At 43.4% G+C, this 23,098-nt stretch overlaps 1 protein-coding gene across 2 annotated transcripts in view; it reads right to left on the bottom strand.

Moving 5' to 3' along the window:
• Positions 1–23,098, bottom strand: part of CADPS2 (calcium dependent secretion activator 2) — a 644,998-nt gene that overhangs the window by 387,217 nt on the left and 234,683 nt on the right. For both annotated transcript variants that reach the window (XM_060244821.1, XM_060244822.1), the window contains exon 8: positions 6,109–6,248. In XM_060244821.1, the coding sequence (XP_060100804.1) occupies positions 6,109–6,248 (140 nt within the window). The remainder of the gene's footprint in view (positions 1–6,108; positions 6,249–23,098) is intronic.

Raw genomic sequence — 23,098 nt, 5'->3', positions numbered from 1 at the left:
GTGCATACTGGTATCTGGCTAGGAATGCCAAGTAGTTGCCGTTCTTGATGCCCAGTGCTCCTGCTGTGTAGGATTTTCACCCAAACGAGTCTAGTTTCTTGCCTTCCTTGTCTGTGGGTGAGGATGAAGAATGGCAGTTTTTGGATGACAAGGTTACAGTCATCAAATTTGGTTTGGGATGGGAGAGTAGAAACTCTGCATTTGTCTCCTGCACTTTGTAGAGGTGATCCAGTCTCCTCAATGAGATTGAAACAGATGCAGGTTTTTCCCGGTGGGTTTTTGCCGCCTGGAGTAGAACTCAGGTAATCAGTAAAGCTATTGACATAGATGTGTCTTTCTGTACTATATCTTACACGAGGTCTGTCGCCTCTGGCTGTGGTTGTACTATGGGCAGGTCCAGAGTTGACCCCACAGTTTTAATTAGGTCTCCATAAGATCTGAAGTCTTCCAATGGTGACAACACTAGGTCCTCCCCAACCGGAGTGGAAAGTCCAGGGGTGGGCATGCCACCATCAGAGGCCTCAGAGTTGGAGTCATTTCCCAAGAAGGATCTTGGTTCCAAGGTCCCGCTTCCAAAGAGGTCAGTTGGGTTGGCTGGTTCAGCTCTGAAGGTGTTGTTTTCAGCTTCCATGGTCTCTTTGGGGGATGTTTCGGTTCTTATGGTATGCATCGTGTGGAGAGAATGAAGTACTGGTACCAATCATGGTTTCGTTGGAACAGAGGCCAGGGCATTGGTGGTTGATATGTCCCATAGAGGTAGTGGAGTTGTCTCTGGTCCCAGGGATAGAAGTTCGGAGGCAATCGCCATCTGGGCGGGAGATCAGGATATCTTGGTTGGCCTGGGTCAATCTTGGTTCCTCCAGTCGGGTTGGAGGGTCCAGTTGGTTTCTGTCCGGTGAGTCAACTGGGTTCGCTGGGGTGGAGTCGGAAGAAGCCACACTCTGTTGAGTGAGGTCGATTTCATTGCCTTCGGTGGAGTCTAAGGCTGCATCTTGTCATTTGTGGATTGGTGAGTTCGCCTGAGAGGTCGGCGTCTGCGAGATTTGTAGTGGCATCGACGCCAAGACCAAAGGGTCCAGTTGGCGAGGGGTGAGGTAGAGTGATGGAGGAGATCCAGGGCTTTTTGCAGCATTCTTTGTCTTTTTCATGGGCCCGATATTTTTCTTTATTGTACTTTTTAGAGGGGGGCGGGCAGCAGGGTCCATTTTATGCATTCCTGAACATCTTGAACCTGCACAAGTTATTTCCCCAGGAAGCACTTTCCTGGGGCACCTTCTTTGGAGAGGCATAACATGGACCCTGTAAATCCAATCCTCACCAAACTTAGAAGGCAAATAAGAAAAAGGGCTTTTTTCCTGCTGAAGCCCACAGGAGCGAAGGTCCACCTGGGCTAGTCAGGGCTCTGATTGGCCCAACCTGCCATGCAGCAGTCACATGCTCCCAGGCCAGATGGTTGGGTTATGTGTGTGTAGTGTGATGATGTCACATGCCGGCCACTCTAGGAGCTTCCAGGAAATTTCTATGGTTTTCCTGGATGCTCTAGGAATTTGGGAGGGAAAACTCTGATAGTTCCCCCTCCCAAATTGCTAGAGCGTCATCACTCTGGTGACGTTGGTAGAGGATTCCCCCTGCTGACCCAATGCCTCCCCTGGGAGCTTGGTGGCCCTACCAGGAAGTGTGGCCTAATATGCAAATGAGCTCCTACTGAGCTTTTTCCTACAAAAAAAAGCACTGGGTAGAAGCAAATAAACCAGAGATCCAAGGTTGGTGTCTCTAGCCTGCTAGGGGCTCATGAACCAAAGCACTTTCGCACCTAAAAGTTCGTGACAGTTTGTGAAGCACACCACAAACCACGAACCAAAACAAGCTGCATTTTCCTGGTTTGTACACACCCTTAATGCTGAGCTTGATGCCCACTGTTGGTACCTGGCTCGGTTTGAGCTGAGTGGCCACTGCACTGCTTGCATAAAATGATGACAAAGCTAGGCTCAGTTGTGGGCTATTTAAATTCCCCAGTATGCCCCAGATTTTGAAGAGCTGCTCCCAGCTAGAGCAGACAATAATACACCAGGTGGACCTACGGTTTGACTCAGGGTAGGTCTACATGTTCCTTAATCCAAGAGAGGCTGGAAAGGAGGGGAGGGCAGCAACCAAAGCACAAGAGGACAATCATGGAAATGTTGAGATTGCTCTCCAGAGGCCAACAGCATACAACAATTACAACATCAAAGCAACCCGACTCTTCTGGCTGAAGTTTTTCCTTCTCAATTATATCATCGCATGCCTATAATTTACCGCCTGAATTTGATTAACATTTTAACAGCTGTAGGTTTGGATTTGTTGAAGCAATACATGCTTTTAGCCACTAGGCTATGCTACAACATAACTCATATTGTAAAACACATTTCTAGTGCAGACGATGTAATTTACGTTGCAAGATGCTTAATGGACACAAAGCAAATTTTTAAAAGTATTTGTTCTCTGTAGGCCAACAATTAATATAACAGTTACCAATTAGCACTCTATCCATTGTAAAAAAAATCTGTACACACACACACATATACATAAATGTCTAAAGCTAAATTTTAAATCACCTTAATCCCAGTCTTCGGGACTGTCTGTGCTATGCATGCTGCTCTCTAGGGAATACTAATATAATTTACTCTGGACTTTTTTTTTTTTTTTGTCCTCCTTTGCTTTAGATCTTCAAACCAAATCTCGCACACACATAAGAAGGATGAAAATCAGCTTTCCTGCATTGTCATAAATTGATGCACAAAAGTGATTCAAGAGTGTTTAAAAATCTGCCTGTTTTTCACAGTTCAGAATCGGAAGCCTGATACCTTTTCATTTAGAATGGTCTCTTTGTCATTTGCAGGAGGTTACTAATTGCTGCAGAAAGGCTCAAAAACACTGTAAATGTGCCCAGAAAGGCTCAAAAGCACTTCGGCAGGTCAAACAGCTAACACCCTATCTGATCCCTCAGGACTGTTGATCCATGCAACGGTCACTTCCAGGCTAGATTACTGTAACTCACTCTGTGCAAGATTGCCCTTGGGGCTGATCCAGAAACTTCAACTGATGAAAAATGCGGCAGCACAGCTGTTAACTGAATTGCCTTTACAGGTAAGCAGTCGGCGGATGCTGTGCAAATTGCACTAATTACCAATTGAGTACTGGATCCGCTTCAAGATCCTAGTACTGATATTTAAAGCCTTATGCAACCTGTGGGACTGTCTCTCCCCATATGAGCCCTGAAGACTATTGTGATCTGTCAACCAACATCTTTTGGCCGTCCCTGGCCCAAAGGACATCCGACTTGCCTCAACCAGGGCCAGGGTTTTTTTGGCCCTGGCCCCGACCTGGTGAATCAGCTCCCCATGGAGATTCAGGCCCTACTGGCAGGCCCAAAGCCAAGAGGGGGCCCGGGAGGGGTCCCTCCATTCAACACCCCCCTTGAAGCTCTGTTGCCCCTCTTTTGGACCAATACCCCAGGCAGATGCTGCCGGCCCTATACAATCCTCATTTGGAAACCTTATCTTTTTCTGATCTGGCCCCGTACAATCAGCTGATTGGTGGGAAAACCCATGGAGAAGGCTGGCGGCTTGGCTCCTAAGCCCCTCTGGCGTGCTTTTTCCACGGGTCACTCACTGCTGCTGCCCCCAGTGCTGATCCTGACCGCGTCAGAAGGGTATAGGAGCCCAGCCACCAGTCTTCTGTGGAAGGGAAGTGGGGAGGAGGCAGCAGAGGCGGCCGGCATATTTTTAGCTGCTTGTTGGCCCTTCCCCTCGCCACCGCCCGAGCGCAAAATGCACCAGAAAGGTGGCAAAGAAGCCACCGGCCACAGCTTGGCTCAATGGCTTCGTCCCCTCCTTCCCTGGTTTGGGGCAGGAAGTGTCTTAGTCATCACAGCCTCTTGCTTGAGTGGTGGGAGAGAGGATGCCAGAAAGGTGGGGGGGGGGAGAAAAAGGAAGCGTTGCCCTTACCTGAGGCAGGGGAAGGAACTGTGAACCGTTGCTGTCCATCACCCACCCACCCTGCCAAAAAACCCCTGCCGATGACCTTTTCTGCCTCCATGTTTGCCACAAAAACCCTCTGGCTGGGACGTGGACTCAGGGGTGGGAGGGGTGGGCTCCGTGGTGTGGCTCTTCAGTCGTTGGTCTGCGGCGGCCAGGGATGCTCTGGAGAGCCTCTTCCCCCCCCCCTACTCCAGAAGCCGGAGCTTCACTGGTTTGGTGGGGGGAGGGTAGCACCGCGGAGAGGGGCGGGTGCCCCCAGAGCAACAGCAGCAGAGAGAGTGGGGGCTGCCAGAGTGGGGAACCCCTCCACCCAAAATTTTATTTTTATCTAGCTGTACTTGTTTTGATTGTTGTTATTATTTTATTGTTGGATTTTAACAGTTTTTATTATGTCTGTAATCTGCTCTGAGACCTTTATGGGAAAGGGTGGAATATAAATCTACCAAAATGAATGAATGAATGAATGAATAAATGTGTAAATTCAGTCTTAAGATCTTTAAACGGCGCATGTATTCCCATCAAGTAATGGCTGTGACAAAAACGTGGTTTTAGCGATGTAACTTTTTTGGTCCTGGAATAGTCGAGACAGTGAACCTGTATATGCCACAGTGAACACATGAACAATCTGCATACAGTGTATACTTGAGCCCTTTTCAGGCAATACCCTTTTGGCACTCCTATCTGATATACAGGAAGAATATGCTGTGTGTGTCATCTGTTTGCAAAATTGCGTTTTTTTTTTAAAAAAAAGAGAGAAACATCAATATTTAGCAGCTCCAATATGTATGAAATCGTACCTCTAGAAATTCTGCTTTTGTGTCATATATATTGAAGCTGCAAAATGCACACATAGCCCTTTCCTGCCAAATTGGTAATTGCACATACCAGGCTAATTGTAGCATGTGGGAAAGCTATGCCAGAAACTAAATACCTGAAAAAGGCTTTGATTTTCCTTACATACATGATAAGTCTTACATTGTATGCGATGAATTTACAGTTGAATAGGCATTTTAAATCCCTTATTTACGGGAACCCAGCTTTATTTGCAAAGTGAACACACGGGCCCCTTCGTATGAACCTACCCATGTATGTATATGCAGGAGATACATGTGTTCACTGTAACTTGGTCATAGGATTTTTGGTCATCGCAATCAAGACTAAATGAGAAAAGAACTGGTAGCCTAAACCTTAGTCATAAACACATCTGTAAACCGGACACTGGAGCATCTTGCCAAAGTTTACTGCTCCTTATAGACTGTGGAGAACAAGTGTTTAATAATCAGGGGACTGTGACATCCAGGCAGAGACGGTTAAAGTCTAATCACTTAAAATAACCCTTCTTGCTTCTAACTCAAAGAATACATTCCATACATTTTTAAAATCCTACCATAAATTATTTAAACAGTGACCTTTTCATTTTGCTACACGTGGAGCTGTTTGTTCCTTCTTTGGCAAGGTTTTATTGCTGTCGCCCATTACCGAAGAGAACTAATCGCACAGTCGGTATGTTCTTGACAAGGGCTGAGATTCACTTAAACCAAGTAGGATTTTTGAGCATTTTTTTCCCCTCCTTTGAAAACTGGAGATTTTCCTGCCACATCTCAGCCTACAATTTGAAAACTCTGCCTGTTTCAGAAGCGGCTTGGTATGCAGCATGCGCAGGGACAGGAAAGGAATGCCATTTGATTTGGCCAAGGAAATCTATTTGACAGAGCTCCTTTTCCCTGCTGTATATAATAATTCTTAGAAAAGAACAATGGGAAAGGAATGGACGTTGCAGGCATTCTCTCATTTATGCACAAGAAGATGTAGAAAAATCAAAACTAAATAGTGAAGAAACCACAGTGTCAAAATTCAAGCATGGGTCTTGTAAAATCCAACATGCTTTCATTTTTTCACACTTTATTTTGCTGTGTTTTATTCTTAAATGAGTTATTCAATATATGCATATAAGGTTTTGAACTTTAAAATAAAGCTCCTATTTTCTTGTGGTGTAATAAACTGCAACCACAGTTTGCTTCAAATGTCTTTACATTATACAATGTGGGCATTTAAAACCCACTTGCTGTTTTGCAGAAGAGAAACTTACCCACAGTGCTTCATGTGTGGTGGTTTATCCATCCTCACGGCCAGCTTTATTCTCAAATCAGAGTCTTGGCTGTTTTTGGGGACAACCATTTTATGCAGCTCAGGTGATTTTGAGCTATTGGATGTTGGATACAATACTACCTGCAAAGGACAGACAATGAATAGCTGTTTATCACAGTGACAAATGTTTCTCCAAGTGGACCTATAATCTTTGACCCAATGCAGAATCTTTGTCCATGTCACTATTTTCCTGTTTCAAAGGAAATCGAAGAAGATACGAGTGACAGGGTGGAAGGCTTCTATTCCATTACTAAAAACACATACACTTTATTTTCTCACAGAATGTATGCTCGAGGTTCATGAAGCAGCTCAAGTTTTCTACCAGGGCTCTCTCATTCTGAATTCAAAGCTCAAGTAGGCATTACCTGAACTGACAGACAAGAAATTTCTTTCCAGCAATTGTGAGCAAGAGACCCCTAATTTCAGTTATATATGGACATTGTAATCACCCATTTGGTTGCCAGGGTACCTGGAGATTCAATTCACACACATCTGCTGTGAAACGTGGGTTTATCTACCATTTTATAAGAGACTTATGTGAATACTAACAGCCTCAGCATTACAACAGCATTCTATATCTCTGGAAGAGTGCTAGCAAGAAGTACAGATGGATTTCCAGCCGCTCCGTGCGTGCATCATCTCAGCTGTTGCAGTGGAAGAAGTCGCGTCGCCAGGAACTGTCTGGGCAAGCGGTTTCCAACCTTGTCCAGAGAAGCCATGTTGGTAGGCTAACATCATCAGCGACCATCTTCTTGCAGTGCAAGACTCCATGACAGAGAAGCGAGAGGCTCACGTATTCAACAGTTGTTTCAAACATCGACATAAGGCAATCAAGCTTAGCTTAGGCGTGGATCCTGCCAGACCGCCCAAGTCTTTGTCAAACGGAATGGTAGACAATGGACGGTGCTAGCCAGAAGAGCAAGAAGAGGAAGACCAGCTTCACCCAGAGCCAGAGGTCTTTGTGTAGATCGGGTGTCACCTTAGGTACCAATTTGACCCTCTATTATCACTTTTAGATAATTTTGGATAGCTTGTTTAATCACCTCCACCCATACCTCCACCCAAGCCTTGCCATAACTATCATTTTGGAGCCTCACCCTCTTCCTGAGGTAATACACCATGTGACACCGCATCATGTCCCATCTGACCCCGTGTTATAATCCTTTGCCCTCCTACCCCCTAAGGGCTTAAGGAAGACCTTATAAGCTCTGACCCTACATCCCACACGTGGGCATCTGACAGTACCACATACCCCACTGTTGGATACGCCCCCGATACCTGATCAGTTGAGGGTCCATCCCCCATCTCCTTTTTCGTCGCCATTGGAGCCTTCCTCGAAGACTATGATATGTAATTATTACCCTGTTTGTCAACCCTTGTGTTTACCCCTGTCTATTTCAACTCAATCTTTATTAGGACTGTATGTGTGTTGTGTGATTTTATACCCTTGTATGTTTGCCTATATTTTATAATAAAATCCCCTTGATTATTAGATCATATTGCCTCGTTATTGGGTAACTTCCAAAGAAGATGCCTTCTGTATAAACAGGTTTTAGATCTCGCTGAAAGGCCGATTGCCCACCACTCTGAATTCCCCAAAACCCTATTTTTAGGGCAATTTGCCTAACACAATACAAGCACCTACAGTCTTGTACTATCCGATACTACACAGTTAACATCTCTACTTAACAATAGGCTATACAGGGATAGTGTTTGCCAGCAATTTCTGGAGATGATAAAAACAGAGCATTTCATATTCACATTATTATTCAATCAATGCCAATAATAAAAACCAACTAGGCAATCTTCTGTTTTGTATTATCTTTAGGCAGTTCTATATTATTTCTAATGGATTCTCAAGGAAGGGATCTATCTAGACCAGATCCTCCAGGTTGGTACATGTATGCTAATGTGGTTAGAATGCCGGGAGGGAAAGAAAAAGGAAAGGTCCCCTGTGCAAGCACCAGTCGTTTTTGACTCTGGGGTGACGTCACATCACGACGTTTTCATGGCAGACTTTTTTACGGGGTGGTTTGCCATTGCCTACCCCAGTCATCTATACTTCCCCCCCAGCAAGCTGGGTACCGATTTTACCGACTTCGGAAGGATGGAAGGCTGAGTCAACCTTGAGCCGGCTACCTGAATCCAGCTTCTTCTGGAATTGAATTCAGGTCGTGAGCAGAGAGTTTAGACCACAGCATTGCAGTTTTACGCCTCTGCGACATGGGGCTGCATAGAATGCCAGGAAACCCAGGCTTAAATCCCCATGGAAGTTTGCTGGGTGCCCTTGGACCAGCTACATGCCTTCAACCTAACCAATGCAAAGGGTTGCAGTGCAGATAAAAATGGGGGAGAGGAAAATTACAAAAGTCGCTTTGCATTCCATAGGGGAGAAAGGTAGGGTATAAGATAAAAAATATAGTTACAAGAACCATGACTCACACTTATAAATTACCATTTACCAATCTAAGGATGCCACAGAACTCTTTTCCCCATTTGTAAAGATGTGATTCATACATTCAGTTGACATTCAGCAAATGATCTAAAGTCCAGTTATGAGATGATCATGTGATGGTCACGCAGTGCCTTCCACAAAGCACTTGCCACCCTGCCAGCACCAAATAGTTTTTTTTTTTTATTCCAGTGAGTAAACCCCTTCAAGACAGATGACACTCCTAATCTGATTATGTGCATTTTAGTCTACTGATTTTAATGGCTTTGGCAGGTCTCCATCTGAACGTAAAAAGGCAGGGAGTACAGCAGCAGCAGCCACCAACCATTTCCAGCCACTGAGAGAAGACTGGAAAGAAAGGTGACAAGAAAGAGATGCTCAAAAAATGGCCATTGTGCATAATCTGGGGACTGGTTTTCACAGCTAGGGCAGGAGCTGGAGGCATGGGAAAGACAGGGATCTCGAACAAGTGTTTATAAAGGAAAAAGCAACAGAAACAGTCCTTCCCATCATCTCAAACAGGGATCTCAAACAAGTGTTTATAAAGGAAAAAGCAACAGAAACAGTCCTTCCCATCATCTCAAACAGGGATCTCAAACAAGTGTTTATAAAGGAAAAAGCAACAGAAACAGTCCTTCCCATCATCTCAAACAGGGATCTCAAACAAGTGTTTATAAAGGAAAAAGCAACAGAAACAGTCCTTCCCATCATCTCAAACAGGGATCTCAAACAAGTGTTTATAAAGGAAAAAGCAACAGAAACAGTCCTTCCCACCATCTCAAACAGGGATCTCAAACAAGTGTTTATAAAGGAAAAAGCAACAGAAACAGTCCTTCCCATCATCTCAAACAGGAGAATGCTCCATGCATGTAACTCTTTTAGTCTTTTTTACATCTGCTTACTTCATGGTTCATATAATGTTTTGGCTCATAATCAGGGTCAGCGTGTCGATTAGGTAACCTTAGGTGGTTGCCTATGTGCGCAGCCCTTGCGGGGGGTTGTGCTGAACTGGGAGCCCTCATTCCCAGGTGGTGAGTGAAGAGAGCAAGCGAGGAAGGGAGAGCCGCTGCCCTTCCCACTTGCAGATAAAGGCCCCGCCAATCTGCTGATCAGCGAGTCCTTTCAAATGTGCCCTCCCCACACATTTAAAATCTCCTGGGAAGGAAGGGCAGCATGCATGCATCCGGGTGTGCATCCAGATCACAGCACATACAGCCAGGCTGTGCTGTGGCATGGCAAAGAAGGGAGCTCTGCCCCGCCTCTCAGACGCCCCTCAGGTAAGGTGGCTGAAGCGAGGCAAGGCTGACTGGGCACTTGTGGGGGGAAGATCAGGGTGGGGGTATGCTTTGTTCACGGGTGACGGAGAAACAAGGGGCTTCACTTGGGGTGCCTTATAGCCTAGTGCTGGTGCTGATTGTAACGTGTGCGTATGGGGGGCAGGAGTCAATATAATCTCATTTTCTGGTATCTTTGGGGAAATTTTTTTTATTTATTTGATTTTTTAGTCTCTACTCATCCAAAGGGTCTCATGGCACATTAAAACCAATAAGGTAAAAACATAAAAGAACAAACAAATATAAAATATTAACACTAAAATATTAAAATATTACCACGCCACTCTTAAAACAACCCAAACATGTGGTTACCCTCCAAAGGCTGCAAGGTTACCCTCCAAAGGCTGCACGGAAGCAGAGAGAAGGGTGCTCCAAAGAGTGACGAGAAGAGCACAAAAGATTTGTGGATGTTCTCTCCCCTCATTGGTGGATATGTATAATATGGGATGTAAAAGGAAGATACAAATGATCCTAAGGGACCCTTCACATCTGGGCCATTTGTTATTTGAGATCTTACCGTCAGGTAGACGATATAGAGTGTTGAAGGCTAGGACAAACAGATTTAAGGACAGTTTCTATCCAAGTGCTGTGGTTAGGCTAAATGCAGGGTTATGAAGGATTATCTGTTTTAGATATATTTAAATGGTTTTAATGGTTTTATGAATGTTTATCTGTTTTAGATGTATTTAAATGGTTTTAATGGTTTAAATGGTTTTAGATGTATTTAAATGGTATGAATATGAATATGTGTGTTTGATGTGTTGGTATGTTTTGTGGAAGAGCACCTCATTTCGTTGCTCTCTTTTTGTTGAGAACAATAATAAATTTATCTATCCATCCATCCATCCATCCATCCATCCATCCATCCATCCATCCATCCATCCATCCATCCATCCATCCATCCATCCATCCATCTATCCATCTATCCATCTATCCATCTATCCATCTATCTATCTATCTATCTATCTATCTATCTATCTATCTATCTATCTATCTATCTATCTATCTATCTATCTATCTATCTATCTATCTATCTATCTATCTATCTATCTATCTATCTAAACAATTCATATTTGCATGCACTGTGGAAACTGAAAAAAGTCCAGCAGAACACAGGTATTATCTGAGAGTGCATTCCACAGGGCAAGGGCTACAATTGAGAAAGTCCTTCCCCTGGTGACAGCTAACCAAGTCATCCTGGGGCCAGGCACCTTCATGATGTCATGGGCGACAGCAATGACCACGTTGGGCCCCTGCCCAAGTTGACAGCGCCGGTAGAGCCCGCAGCCAGCCCCTCTGATGCTCCAGGAGCTGACAGCTTGCTGCCACCTGAGTAAGCATTCCCTGCACCTGGTCTGGCAGCAGTTGAGGAGGTGCAGCTGCAAGCTGAAAGTCCACCAGACTCACCCCCATGGGTAGCTTGGCTGAGGGAGTCACTCTGCCAAGACATAGTGACCAGTCGGAGAGATGCACACCTGCAGGGAAGATGATCACTGACTCCTGAGTTCTGACAGGAGCTTCACTGTGTGCTAACTGGAACATTGCCGGAGGCCCATTTAGCCTCTGCTTGGGACTGGGTTTCTCATGGAAGCAACAAGTTTCATCCATGACAACTTTGCATCCACCTCGGCTCTCACACTCCTGATCGGATTCTTGACTCTTGGCTCCAGATGACCTCGCTCTTCGACCCCCAACTTGACTACCTGACTTCGCTTTGGTTCAGATCCCCTCTGGCTCAACCCCGGATGGTAACACAAGAGGTGGGGGGGGGGGTTTCTAAAGAGAGAGGCGGTCCTGTAGGGATGAGGGTCCCATAACATCAAGGGTTTTAAAGGTTAACACCAACACCCTGAATTGGATTTGGAGACTAATTGGTAGCCAGGGCAGCTACTGCATAATATGGAGTAATATGAGTCAACCATGACGTTCCAATCAGCAACCTGGCAGCTGCATTGTGGATCACCAGCAGTTTCTGAAGCATTTTCAAGGGTAGCCCTATGAAGAATGATTGCAGTGGTCCAATCTGGAGGTGACTGTTACATGTGGCAAGGTCTGACCAAAACAAAAAAAAGAGCCAGCTGGTATGCCTGGTGTAAGTGAAAAAACACTGACTGTACTACCATGGTCACTTGCTCATCCAACAATAGCACAGAATCCAACCACACTGAGGCTCTTTATAGAGTCTACAGCTGTTAAATGGACATCATGTATCACTGTGTATCCCCAAGAATTCGGAGATTGATCAATTCATAAATCTAATAAATCATCATCATCAAGTCTCAGGAGTGACCCTGCAGCGAGCATCTGTCTTTCCCAGCCACATGATCTCTATCTTGGATGGATTCAACATCAGCCAGCCTCCTCTTAACCACTGGACTATTGCATCCAAGCACTGGGATAGCGCAGAGAACCCTACCGGTGGCTGCTTATCCAGCAGGAGGAAGCTTAGTTCTATCTTCAGCATATCAATGGCACCCAACTCCAAATCTTCTGATGATCTCAGCAAGAGCGTGCAATGGAAACCGATATGTCCCTGCCGCGATTTTTTTGAAGCAAAAGTTTTACCTCAGATGTGATACAGCATCCCTGCCTGGATAAAGGCATTTAACAACAATCTCAAGAAAATCCAGGAAGATATTTCTGATAACTCTTAGGAGCCTCCAATTGCACACCATATTTTACACTTTGCATAGAACTGGGCTAGCATTTTATCGAAACAAAAATCTGGCTAATAACCTTTAAATGCACAACTGCAGTTTAGAATTTGGCCCCGTTGGCACAAGTTACAGTTTAGAATTTCTTCATACTCTTTATGTTCAAAGTTAAAAAGTGATTCATATAGCTTTGCCTGGCTCTCAACCATCAAATAGAAAATCCAGCAACTGGGTTTTTCAATAGATTTCTTTCTTCCCCTTAATGAATCTGTTATTTTTCCAACTATCAAACAAAAGCTTCATGACCTAGAATTTCAAAAGTTAAATCCTTTGCAACCTTATTTCTCTTCATAGAATCATAGATTCATAGAACCATAGAATTGGTAGGGACCCCCAGGGTCATCTAGTCCAACCACCTGCACAATGCAGGAAATTCAAAAATACCTCCCCCCTAAATTCATAGGATCCGCATTGCTGTCAAATGGCCATCTAGCCTCTGTTTAAAAACCTCCAAAGAAGGAGCGGCCACCACCTCTTGAGGAAGCCTGTTCCACTGAGGAGCCACTCTGTCAGGAAGTTCTTCCTAATGTTGAGCCGGAAACTCTTCTGATTTAATTCCAGTCCACTGGTTCTGGTCCTACCTTCTGGGGCAACAGAAAACAATTATGCACCATTCTCTATATGACAGCCTTTTGTAATTGAATATGGTGATCATATCACTGCTAAGGTTAAACATACCCAGCTCCCTCAACCTTTTTTCATAGGACTTGGTCTCCAGACACCTCATCATCTTGTTGCCCTCCTCTGGACCCTTTCCAGCTTATCTATATCTTTCTTAAAATGTGGTGCCCAAAATGTGGTACTGAACGCAATACTTACCAGAGCAAAGTAATACCATCACTTCCACATGATCTGGACGCTATACTTCTGTCGATACAGCCCAAAATTGCATTTGTTTTTTTAGCCACCACATCACACTGTTGACTCATGTTCAGTATATGATCCACTAAGACCCCTAGATCCTTTTTGCACAGACTACTGCCAAGACAGGTCTCCCTCATCCTATAACTATGCATTGGATTTTTCTACCTAAATTCAGAACTTTACATTTATCCCTGTTAAAATCCATTTTATTGGTTTCAGCCCAGTTTTCCAACCTGTCAAGATCATCCTGTATCCTGTCTCTGTCTTCTACTATATTTGCAACCCCTCCCAATTTAGTATCATCGGCAAATTTTAATAAGCGTTCCCTCTATTCCTTCATCCAAATCATTTATGAAGATGTTGAACAAAACAGATCCCAGGACAGATCCTTGAGGCACTCCACTTGTCATTCCTCTCCAAGAGGATGAGGAACCATTCAAAGGCACTCTTGGGGTGCAATCTGTCAATCAGTTACAGATCCATCTAACAGTAACAAGATCCAAAACAAATTTTACCAACTTGTCAACAAGGACAGTATGTGGAACTTTATCAAAAGCCTTACTGAAATCAAGATAAACTACATCTACAGCATTCCCCTGATGTGGGCTCTATGCAGACTTGGTGTCATCCATGGAAGCACTGGGAATCTCTCAATATGTAACAACTCCCACTCCCCCCAAATCAAGGAGTCTTTTGTCTGTGGCTAATGAATAAGGTATACAACGTCATGAGTGATTCAAAACTCTATGCCTCATTTCCCCCTGTTCACTATACTCTTCCTTTACCAGTGGCAAGACCATCTATGCAGATAGCTTAAATGATTAGCCAAGACTGTCAGTAAGGTCTATATTTCACTGGAAGTTGAAACCCGTATCTCAGATGCATTTGACTCCAGTGGAGCCACTGAGCCCAAATGCTAGTGAATAACTGTTTCAGTCTTCCACTATTTGGTTACAGGGATATTAATCAAATTTAAAAAACGACGTATGTATTGACTTCATCCAATGCACACTGTAAGTGAGAAAGAAATTAGGTATGAAACACTGGAGAAATTCCAATAAGTAATGTTATTTTCCCTGTCAAGCAAGAATCTCACATCTACACCAAAATCCATCCCGTTTCATTTTTTTTTTTTTAATTTAACAAATTTGGATCTTAAATGCCTCTGAGGAATTCTGGATGGCACACATAGCACTGTGGTGGATGACATGGTTTGACCTATCCAAGCCTCAAAAAAGTACATTTGGCTTTAATATAGTACCCTGGTCTCACAGTGACATTTGTGGTTGCGTGGGGATTTGTACCCATGTCTTCCCAGTCCAAGTCTGACACTGTATATACCACATCACAAGATCTCACTTGCTGTATGTTGGGATCTTCGTCTGGGCACGCCCATGTCAGCCGTGTCTTTGTGGATGGACAACTCTCTGTTTTCAGTGATCTTTTATTGTGTATGCAGACCTAAATGAAGACTCTTGTGTGTGTGTTCCTGCTGGGCTCATAGGAGCCATAACGACGGAGTTTGGGGACCCAGGAACAATAGACAGTGGGATACAAATACCGGTTGCCCTGATCCAATCATGAGCCCCTGGCCTGTTTGAATGATCCAATAACGTGCTTGCGTGGGAACCCTGAGTTGTATATCGTTGGCTCAGTTCTCCAGCCTTTTGAGTGCAGCCCTATACTATGCTGTACCTAATAGCGAGCTATGATCACTACCACCTTGCCTCTTCATTGCATTGAACCCACTATATTATATCTTTCTATTAACATGAAGAAGAGCATCTTGTCTTCAGAGATGCAGGGAAGCGATGTGGCATAATGTGGGTAGACAGTACGTCAGGGTGGGTTTAATACATCCACTGATAGTTCCCGTTGTATTGAAGCACAACATTCTGAAGTAATATACACCAACCCCAAAGCTGAGCATCTAAGGGCTGTAGCAGATACACCCCAAGTTATACAACATGATTTGTGGAGAATGTTGTTTTGCGTGCGTATTTTCACTGCTACGTTGGCAAGATGAAGTTTATAGCTCAAGGTCCTGTTCAAGGTAATGCCAAGGTACTTACATGTATGGTTATTTGTAAGTCAGGTGCCATTAAGGCAGACATTCAGTTCATGGCTGGCAATATTATTAGTGAGATGGGAACAGGGGCATTCTGTTTTTCCTGGACTTGGGATATGCTGCCAGTTACGGTAGTAGTAAACCAAAATTTGGATATCTCTAGTCAGTATTTCCGCAGTCCTTTCAGCTGATTTGTGCCGTACTGCAATCACTATGTCATCAGCACAAGCAAATCTCCTGGATATCATCTTGGAAACATTAGAGATGTATAGATTGACAAGAACAGGAGTGAGGGCTAACCCTTGGTGGTAGGCTATTATTCAGTTTCTTCTGCTTGCTGACTGACTGACACATAATTACTTGGAAAGTTCTTTTGTCATCATGTCATTTAGGAGTCACAAGAATGTTCTTCAGGGGAAAACTTGTAAAAACTTGTACAGCATACTATCCTTCCAGACTGTCATAAGCAGCAGTCAGATCAACAGACACTGCTGATGTCTTAAGACACCCTGCCTCAATGAAAGTTGTTAAGATGAGAATCTGGTCTTCATAATTACAACAGGGTCTAAATCCTGCTTGCTCTATAGGGGTTTGTTCATTAATTCTGTCACTGATTCTGTTCAGGATTAGCCTCTCAAGGTTATAATAGGAGATCAGAAGGGAAATAGGTCTGTAATTTTCTGCCAGATGTTTTGGTTTTCTAGTTTCATAATAGCAACTATCCTTGCTTTCTTGAATTCTCTGGAAGTCTACTTGTTCTCATGATGTCAGTGAGAAACTTTGTAAGTCACTTCTTAGTGAACATGCTGCTGTTGATCAGAAACTCATTATGGGTGCAGTCAAAGCCTGCTGCCTTTCTGCTCTTGATATCCTACAGTGCCTTGGAAATCTCATCAGCACTGAAATCCCCTGACAGCTTGCAGTCTTCAGGGCAGGTATATTTCAAAATCTGGGTCCTTTTTTATTTTGATTGTGGGAAGGGCGGGATATAAATCACGGATAAATAAATAAATAAAATCTCTATCTTTCAGAGCTCTAGATAGGGATACCAGTCGGGCAGCTACCTAGTTTGATGTTACCTCCCGATTTCCTCAGAGTACAGGTGGGCTTGCACCTAGTTTTTTTCAACAGACTCCAGGCTTTCCTACTTGGATGCCTGAAATCCAAATTTACAGTTGTTTCAGTCAGTCCATTTTTGTCCACATGCATAGCAGAACTCATGGAGTAGTTCATCTGCTATTTCGGAGTCTTTTTTGTCAAGGAAATTTTGATTCAGCCTCTTGCTTTGATTGCTCCAACATGGAATATAGTCTTGCCAATAACCTCAAGGCGTGTGCCATTTAGCTATAGATATAACAACTCAAATGGATCAGTGGTCGTTATTATGTGTAGGAGGGGCCCATCCAAGATACCTATCCAGATCTTCACTGAAATCTTTCCAATAAAGTTCCACTGTGGTCTTGGAAAATACCTGATTATTGGTATTTGGATTCCTAGCTTGAGGATTACAAATCAATGCTGACTGTGTGGGAAAGCCTCAAGAACACAACTGGATATAGGCAAGGGCTGGCTTCTCTGGTCAGATTAAACAAATGTCAAATCAGGGTTGGACTCTCTATTCCATGCTGCTGATCTGAAGGTGCTTCTGTCCTCAAAGTCAAAAACAAGATGCAAACCATGTTCTTCAGCCCAGTCAACAAACTGAGGCAGTTTGGTGTAGCGGTTAAGTGTGCGGACTCTTATCTGGGAGAACCGGGTTTGATTCCCCACTCCTCCAGCTGCACCTGCTGGAATGGCCTTGGGTCAGCCATAGCTCTCACAGAGGTTGTCCTTGAAAGGGCAGCTGCTGTGAGAGCCCTCTCAGCCCCACCCACCTCACAAGTTGTGTCTGTTGTGGGGGGGAGAAGAAATAGGAGATTGTAAGCTGCTCTCTGATTCAGAGAGAAGGGCGGGTTATAAATCTGCAGTCTTCTTCTTATTATCATTAACTGTGTATCTTCAATTTCCATGTTAAAGTCATGGGCAAATACATATGGATGAAGGTAGGTTGATAGGACACGTGCTGGCTATGACACCGCAGAAGGTTTGTAAACATTGACAACATATACTTCCACAACTTCTACTATGATTGTGCGGATGTCATTGTGGATGTTGGTCAATACCAGCTTCACATTTTCAATGCTGATTCAGGCATAAGTCACTATGCCATAGGTATGATGGTGTGTGATGCCAACAACATCATATCCCACAATTTTTGCTCTGTGGCGGGCTTGATATCAAGATTAGTTTCGTGAACAAGAGCTAAACCTTTTTTATTGGCCAGTATTTCACAAAAGTATTTGGCAGATTCAGATGCAGCCTCCTATACCCCTTGTAGTGTAGCCAGGAGATCCTACGATTGTCTGGCAGGCAGAATTGCACCCCTCCCCAAACGAGTACACACCAAATCTGAAAAAACACAAGTGTCCTGTAAGTCTGTCTGTAAATTTCAGAAACCATTTTGTTATGGCAGAACTGCAATCCCTGTTCTGTCTTCAGCAAATTGCTACTGTAATCCTAGTTAAAAATAGCTTTCAGACCTGGGTGCAATTTCCAGTTACTCCCATATTGGGCTCTACTTGCAATATCTCCCAGAAAAAAAATTTCTTCTCTTTCACTTGCAGGCTCCCTTGGCTTTATAATTTCCTCCAGCCTTGTCAGATGACCTGCCACTGTCCCTCAACCTACCTGCCACTGAGTGAAACCCTACCTGATAGATCATTGTTTAAGGAGAGCTACAAATCAACTGGAAAGACATTTGAGCTGGGTAAAGCTGTGTTCATTTTCCCCCTCTGCTGGTGAGAAATGTAAATGCCAATGTGACATAAAGGAAACTCTCCACTGAAGTAAGAAGTACCTCAAAAATGCTAAAACCACATACAGGAATGATTTGATGAGATATGGCTAACAGAAGAGACCATCTGATCTGGGGGATCCCTCCATTATTTTAATGAAAGGTCTCTCTTCCTCGAACGATTGATTCTGCAATGGGTTTCTGCAGGCCTTGAATTCGGCAGGAGCTCACAGGAGCACAGCTCCTGAATTTTTTCTGAGGGTTCCCCCTCCTCCTTCCCATCTTGTCCATTGAATAGTAGGTGCAACTGCATAACAATCCCTGGATGAGATCACCACCTATTTTTCTACAAAACAACCCCTGGGTTTCTGTAAGCAGGACAATAAAAGGAAGAATGGTAACTGCAGTTTGCTCTATATCAGATCCATCAACCACAGCTTCCCTCTTGACCTGTACTTATTCAAGCAGATTCAGTGGACTGAACCTAAACAGAAGATCAGAAATTTATCAAGGTTTATGCTTACTTACTTCAACACGCAGGTTATAACCTCAATCTCTTTGAGATGAATGTATAAAATCAGACACAGAATAAGACATACTAAAGCAAGGTTAGAGTGGGATCACTCCAGAAGGCTGGCTGAGGAAAGATGCCCACAAAAGGAGAAGTTTCTGTGGAAGACTGGCAGTGCACTTCAGTTAGTAAATAGAAAATCACACACTATGTTAATATTCCCAGATGGGTAGCCACATCAGAGGTCAGCAGCAGCAAGATTAAAAGAGAAGTTCAGTAAAACTTCAGAGATGAACAAAATATATTCCAGCCTAAACTTCATCTGATGAAGTGAACTCTGACTCATGAAGACTTATGCAGGAATAAATTTTGGAAGCCTTTAAGGTGTGACATACATTGTTGCCAGGTTTAAGAATCGGTAGTGCTGTTCTTGTATTGACACAGAATTCAAACTTCTTTATGTAGGAGATGGGTATGGTGTCTGATTTAAAGAATACTAAGAAAATAGGGGTAGTTTGATCTCACCATATCTCAGAAGATAAATAGGGTTAGCAATAGCAACCTCTGAATGTCTCTTGCCTTGAAAACCATATAAAGTTGCCAAAAATTGGCTGCAACTTGATAGTAAATGGGGGGGGGGGGAAGAGAAACAAGGCAAAAAAGAAAAGAAAAGGAAAGGAAAGGAAAGGAAAGGAAAGGAAAGGAAAGGAAAGGAAAGGAAAGGAAAGGAAAGGAAAGGAAAGGAAAGGAAAGGAAAGGAAAGGAAAGGAAAGGAAAGGAAAGGAAAGGGAAGGGAATGAGGTCCTCTGATGGAGTGACTAAAATAGTATCTGAATAGCTCAACCCCCCAGGGACCTTCAGTATCTGATTTGGTAAACAAAAAGCTTTGAGAGCACAAGGAAAATGTCTCAGACTAAATTCGACCAAAATTGCTCAGTTGTAATCAATGAAGAAGTAGATTCTGTTCTAAACATTTCCCAGAGCCAGTTTGGTGTAGTGGTTAAGTGTGCGGACTCTTACCTGGGAAAGCCGGGTTTGATTCCCCACTCCTCCACTTGCACCTGCTGGAATGGCCTTGGGTCAGCCATAGCTCTGGCAGAGGTTGTCCTTGAAAGGGCAGCTGCTGTGAGAGCCCTCTCCAGCCCCACCCACCTCACAGGGTGTCTGTTGTGGGGGAGGAAAGTAAAGGAGATTGTGAGCCGCTCTGAGACTCTTCAGAGTGGAGGGCGGGATATAAATCTTCTATATAAATATGTATCTTCTTCTTCACACATATTAGAAACATTATTTTGAAGTTGGCTGTAGAGAGGGAGGGGAATGGTCTAAACATGCAGTCATTTGGGAGGGGGGGTGGTGCTCTTGGCATTTGGAATGCATATGTTTAACACCAGAGAGTATCTCACTTTTGCAGGGGCCCTATGTCCTTTTGTATATCAAGTTATTCAGGACTACTAATTCAAAGTGACAGCCATTGTTGTCATTTAACACACAAATGAATGCTATGAGAGAGCAGCAGGTGGTGTATGAATAAAGAAACTACCTGAATATTTAGATTTAGATTTATTAACAGCCTACGGCCAGTATAACTACCTGAATATAAACATAATTTTGTCTTGTTCTACTAATTAATTAAGGGGGGGGGGAATCAATTGTCTTTGTGATGCTTGTCAAATCCTAAAGCAGCCAATAATAATTAGTTTTTTGAGGGGTTGTTTTGTGGCTTTATATTGCTGCTGTTCTGTAATTGCTTATAAAAATCTTGAAATAACTTGACACTTTTTCTGGAAAATGTTTAGAACAGAATCTACTTCTTCATTGATTGCTACTGAGCAATTCAGGTCCAATTTAGTATGAGACATTTTCCTTGTGCTCTCAAAGCCTTTTGTTTACCAAATCAGATACTGAAGGTTCCCGGGGGGTTTTCCCCTCCACCTCCAAACCCAGTTTATCTCTCACCATGTACCCTGATCATAGAATTCGCAGCTCATACTCTATCAATAGGAAAACAGAAGGAAGTTGATCATAGTAAAGCATCCTTTGCAAATGTTTTACATGTCTTGAACAGTTCAGATTAGCACTTCTCAGGCCAATACAATTTTGCTAAAATTGTTACTATCTTTCCTTAAAAGTGAACATAACCTAAAACTGTCTCCATCTGAAAGGTTGTGTTAACAACATGAATTTTTTATCCATTATTACAAGAATAGATGTATCTGTTAAGAGGTAACTCTGGCCCTTTTCTGATAAGACCTGGTCATATGAACATATGAAGCTGCCTTATACTGAATCAGACCCTCGGTCCATCAAAGTCAGTACTGTCTACTCAGACTGGCAGTGGCTCTCCAGGGTCTCAAGCTGAGGTTTTTCACACCAACTTGCCTGGACCCTTTTTAGTTGGAGACGCTGGGGATTGAACCTGGGATCTTCTGCTTACCAAGCAGATGCTCTACCACTGAGCCACCGTCCCTCCCCACCGTCACAAAGCAGAACTGCAGTTATCTTCATGTCCCTACACTCAGCTCTTCTCACTGTGCCAGGCTGGAATGCGGGTATGTGGGATACTTATCAGTTCACTGAGGTCACAACTGGATTATAGCAGAGGCTCCAGCAAGCCTGTGAGAATCTCAGAGATAAAAAGAAAACCAGCCAGGCCTTGGTTCTGTTACCTGTGTCAAAAATTAGGTCCCCAATGAAGTGCCCATGACATCATGGTGGCCACAGACTTTTTTTTGGTACTTGCCAAGTGTTTTTATGAAAAGTTGGAGGGGCCAGGTGAGGCTTTTGCCTAGTAGGGCTTTGGACTTGCTACTGGATGTGCAGACTGAAAGAGAATATTGAAGAGTTACCATCATGGTTATGTACAACCTTGCTCTCTGATATTTTGTGATTGGCTGCACCAGTCATTTTGTTGCTGCTCCCATCACCCTGGCTCAAAGAGGTTAGGGTCCCTGCCCTTGATCCTTCCCAGGGGCAGTAACAAACACTGGAGGATTCCAGAAGGGGGCCCTCTCCGGAAACACCCATCAAGGTAAAACTGCTCCTCTTCTGAGGGATTTAATCCAATCACAATTGATAGGTGGAAAACCTACAGTCAGGGGGGTATATAGCCTGGCACAAAGACTGAGAAAGGGGGTGAATTTTCTGCGCAAACTACATAATTTAACTCTATAAGCCAGCCAACTCAGGTTAAGCCAACTCTCTGTGTGTCCTATTGTTCAGCACGAATGAGATTGTGAAATAAAATGCCAGAAGAACAGCTGGTCTCCTTGTGTACCTGCTGAGCAAAGCTGAGTGTTCACTGAGTGAATTCTGTTACCGGTGACTATTCTGTCTCTGTCTATTCAATATTTCTTGTACTCAATACATTTGGCTAAATTTTATCCAGACACATGTCACAAGGGTCCTTTTTGTTCACAGAGCCAACAAGATTCTGTAGCACCCTGGCGACCCATAAGACCTGATTGATGCTGCAGGGTCGGAGCTTGGCATAAAGCTGGGGTGAAATGTACAGAATTCCCCCAAATACCAAAACAACTTAATTAAAAAGTCAGCAAATTGCACTGATTTTGCAAACTTCCTGTTACAAAACAAGGAACAGGTGAGAAAATTCCACCATCTAACATTATATAAGGTGATTCAACCAAACACTGTGTGAGAAACTAAATGCATTTCTCTCAGTTTACTGAAATGTTAAGAGGGATGAAGGAAAAAGACTGTTAGGTATGCATGATTCAAATACAGTTGGAGAAATAAGTTGGCATGATTAATGCTAACAAATAATACAACCCAAGAAGATTTTGAGCAAAATAACTGGAATATGATCTAGAACAGAGCTCTGCATAAAGTAAATATCTTAGAATTTGTCCCAAGTTTAAGAAAAGTAACCTTTGGAATAATTAAAAATATTTAAATTGACTCAGAATCATATACTTCTCATAGACAGGAAGCTATGATATCGTTTAATGTAGCACAGTTAAAAGTATTAAAAAAGTCACTGTTCTGATTAAAGTGGAGATGTACAATTTCAAAAGGAAACATGATAAAATTAGATTGTGTCTTTCCTACTTATAATGGCACTCACTTTCCAAACCGAAGAGCAGAATTCTGCAGATTATCCTCGAAGATCTAGAGTAATATTGCATGGACAATAAAAGG

The sequence above is a fragment of the Heteronotia binoei genome, chromosome 8 (assembly GCF_032191835.1).
Source record: "Heteronotia binoei isolate CCM8104 ecotype False Entrance Well chromosome 8, APGP_CSIRO_Hbin_v1, whole genome shotgun sequence".
NCBI classification, from domain to species: domain Eukaryota; kingdom Metazoa; phylum Chordata; class Lepidosauria; order Squamata; family Gekkonidae; genus Heteronotia; species Heteronotia binoei.
Note: the sequence above shows the minus strand (reverse complement) of the source record. Positions and strands in the feature narration are given on the sequence as shown.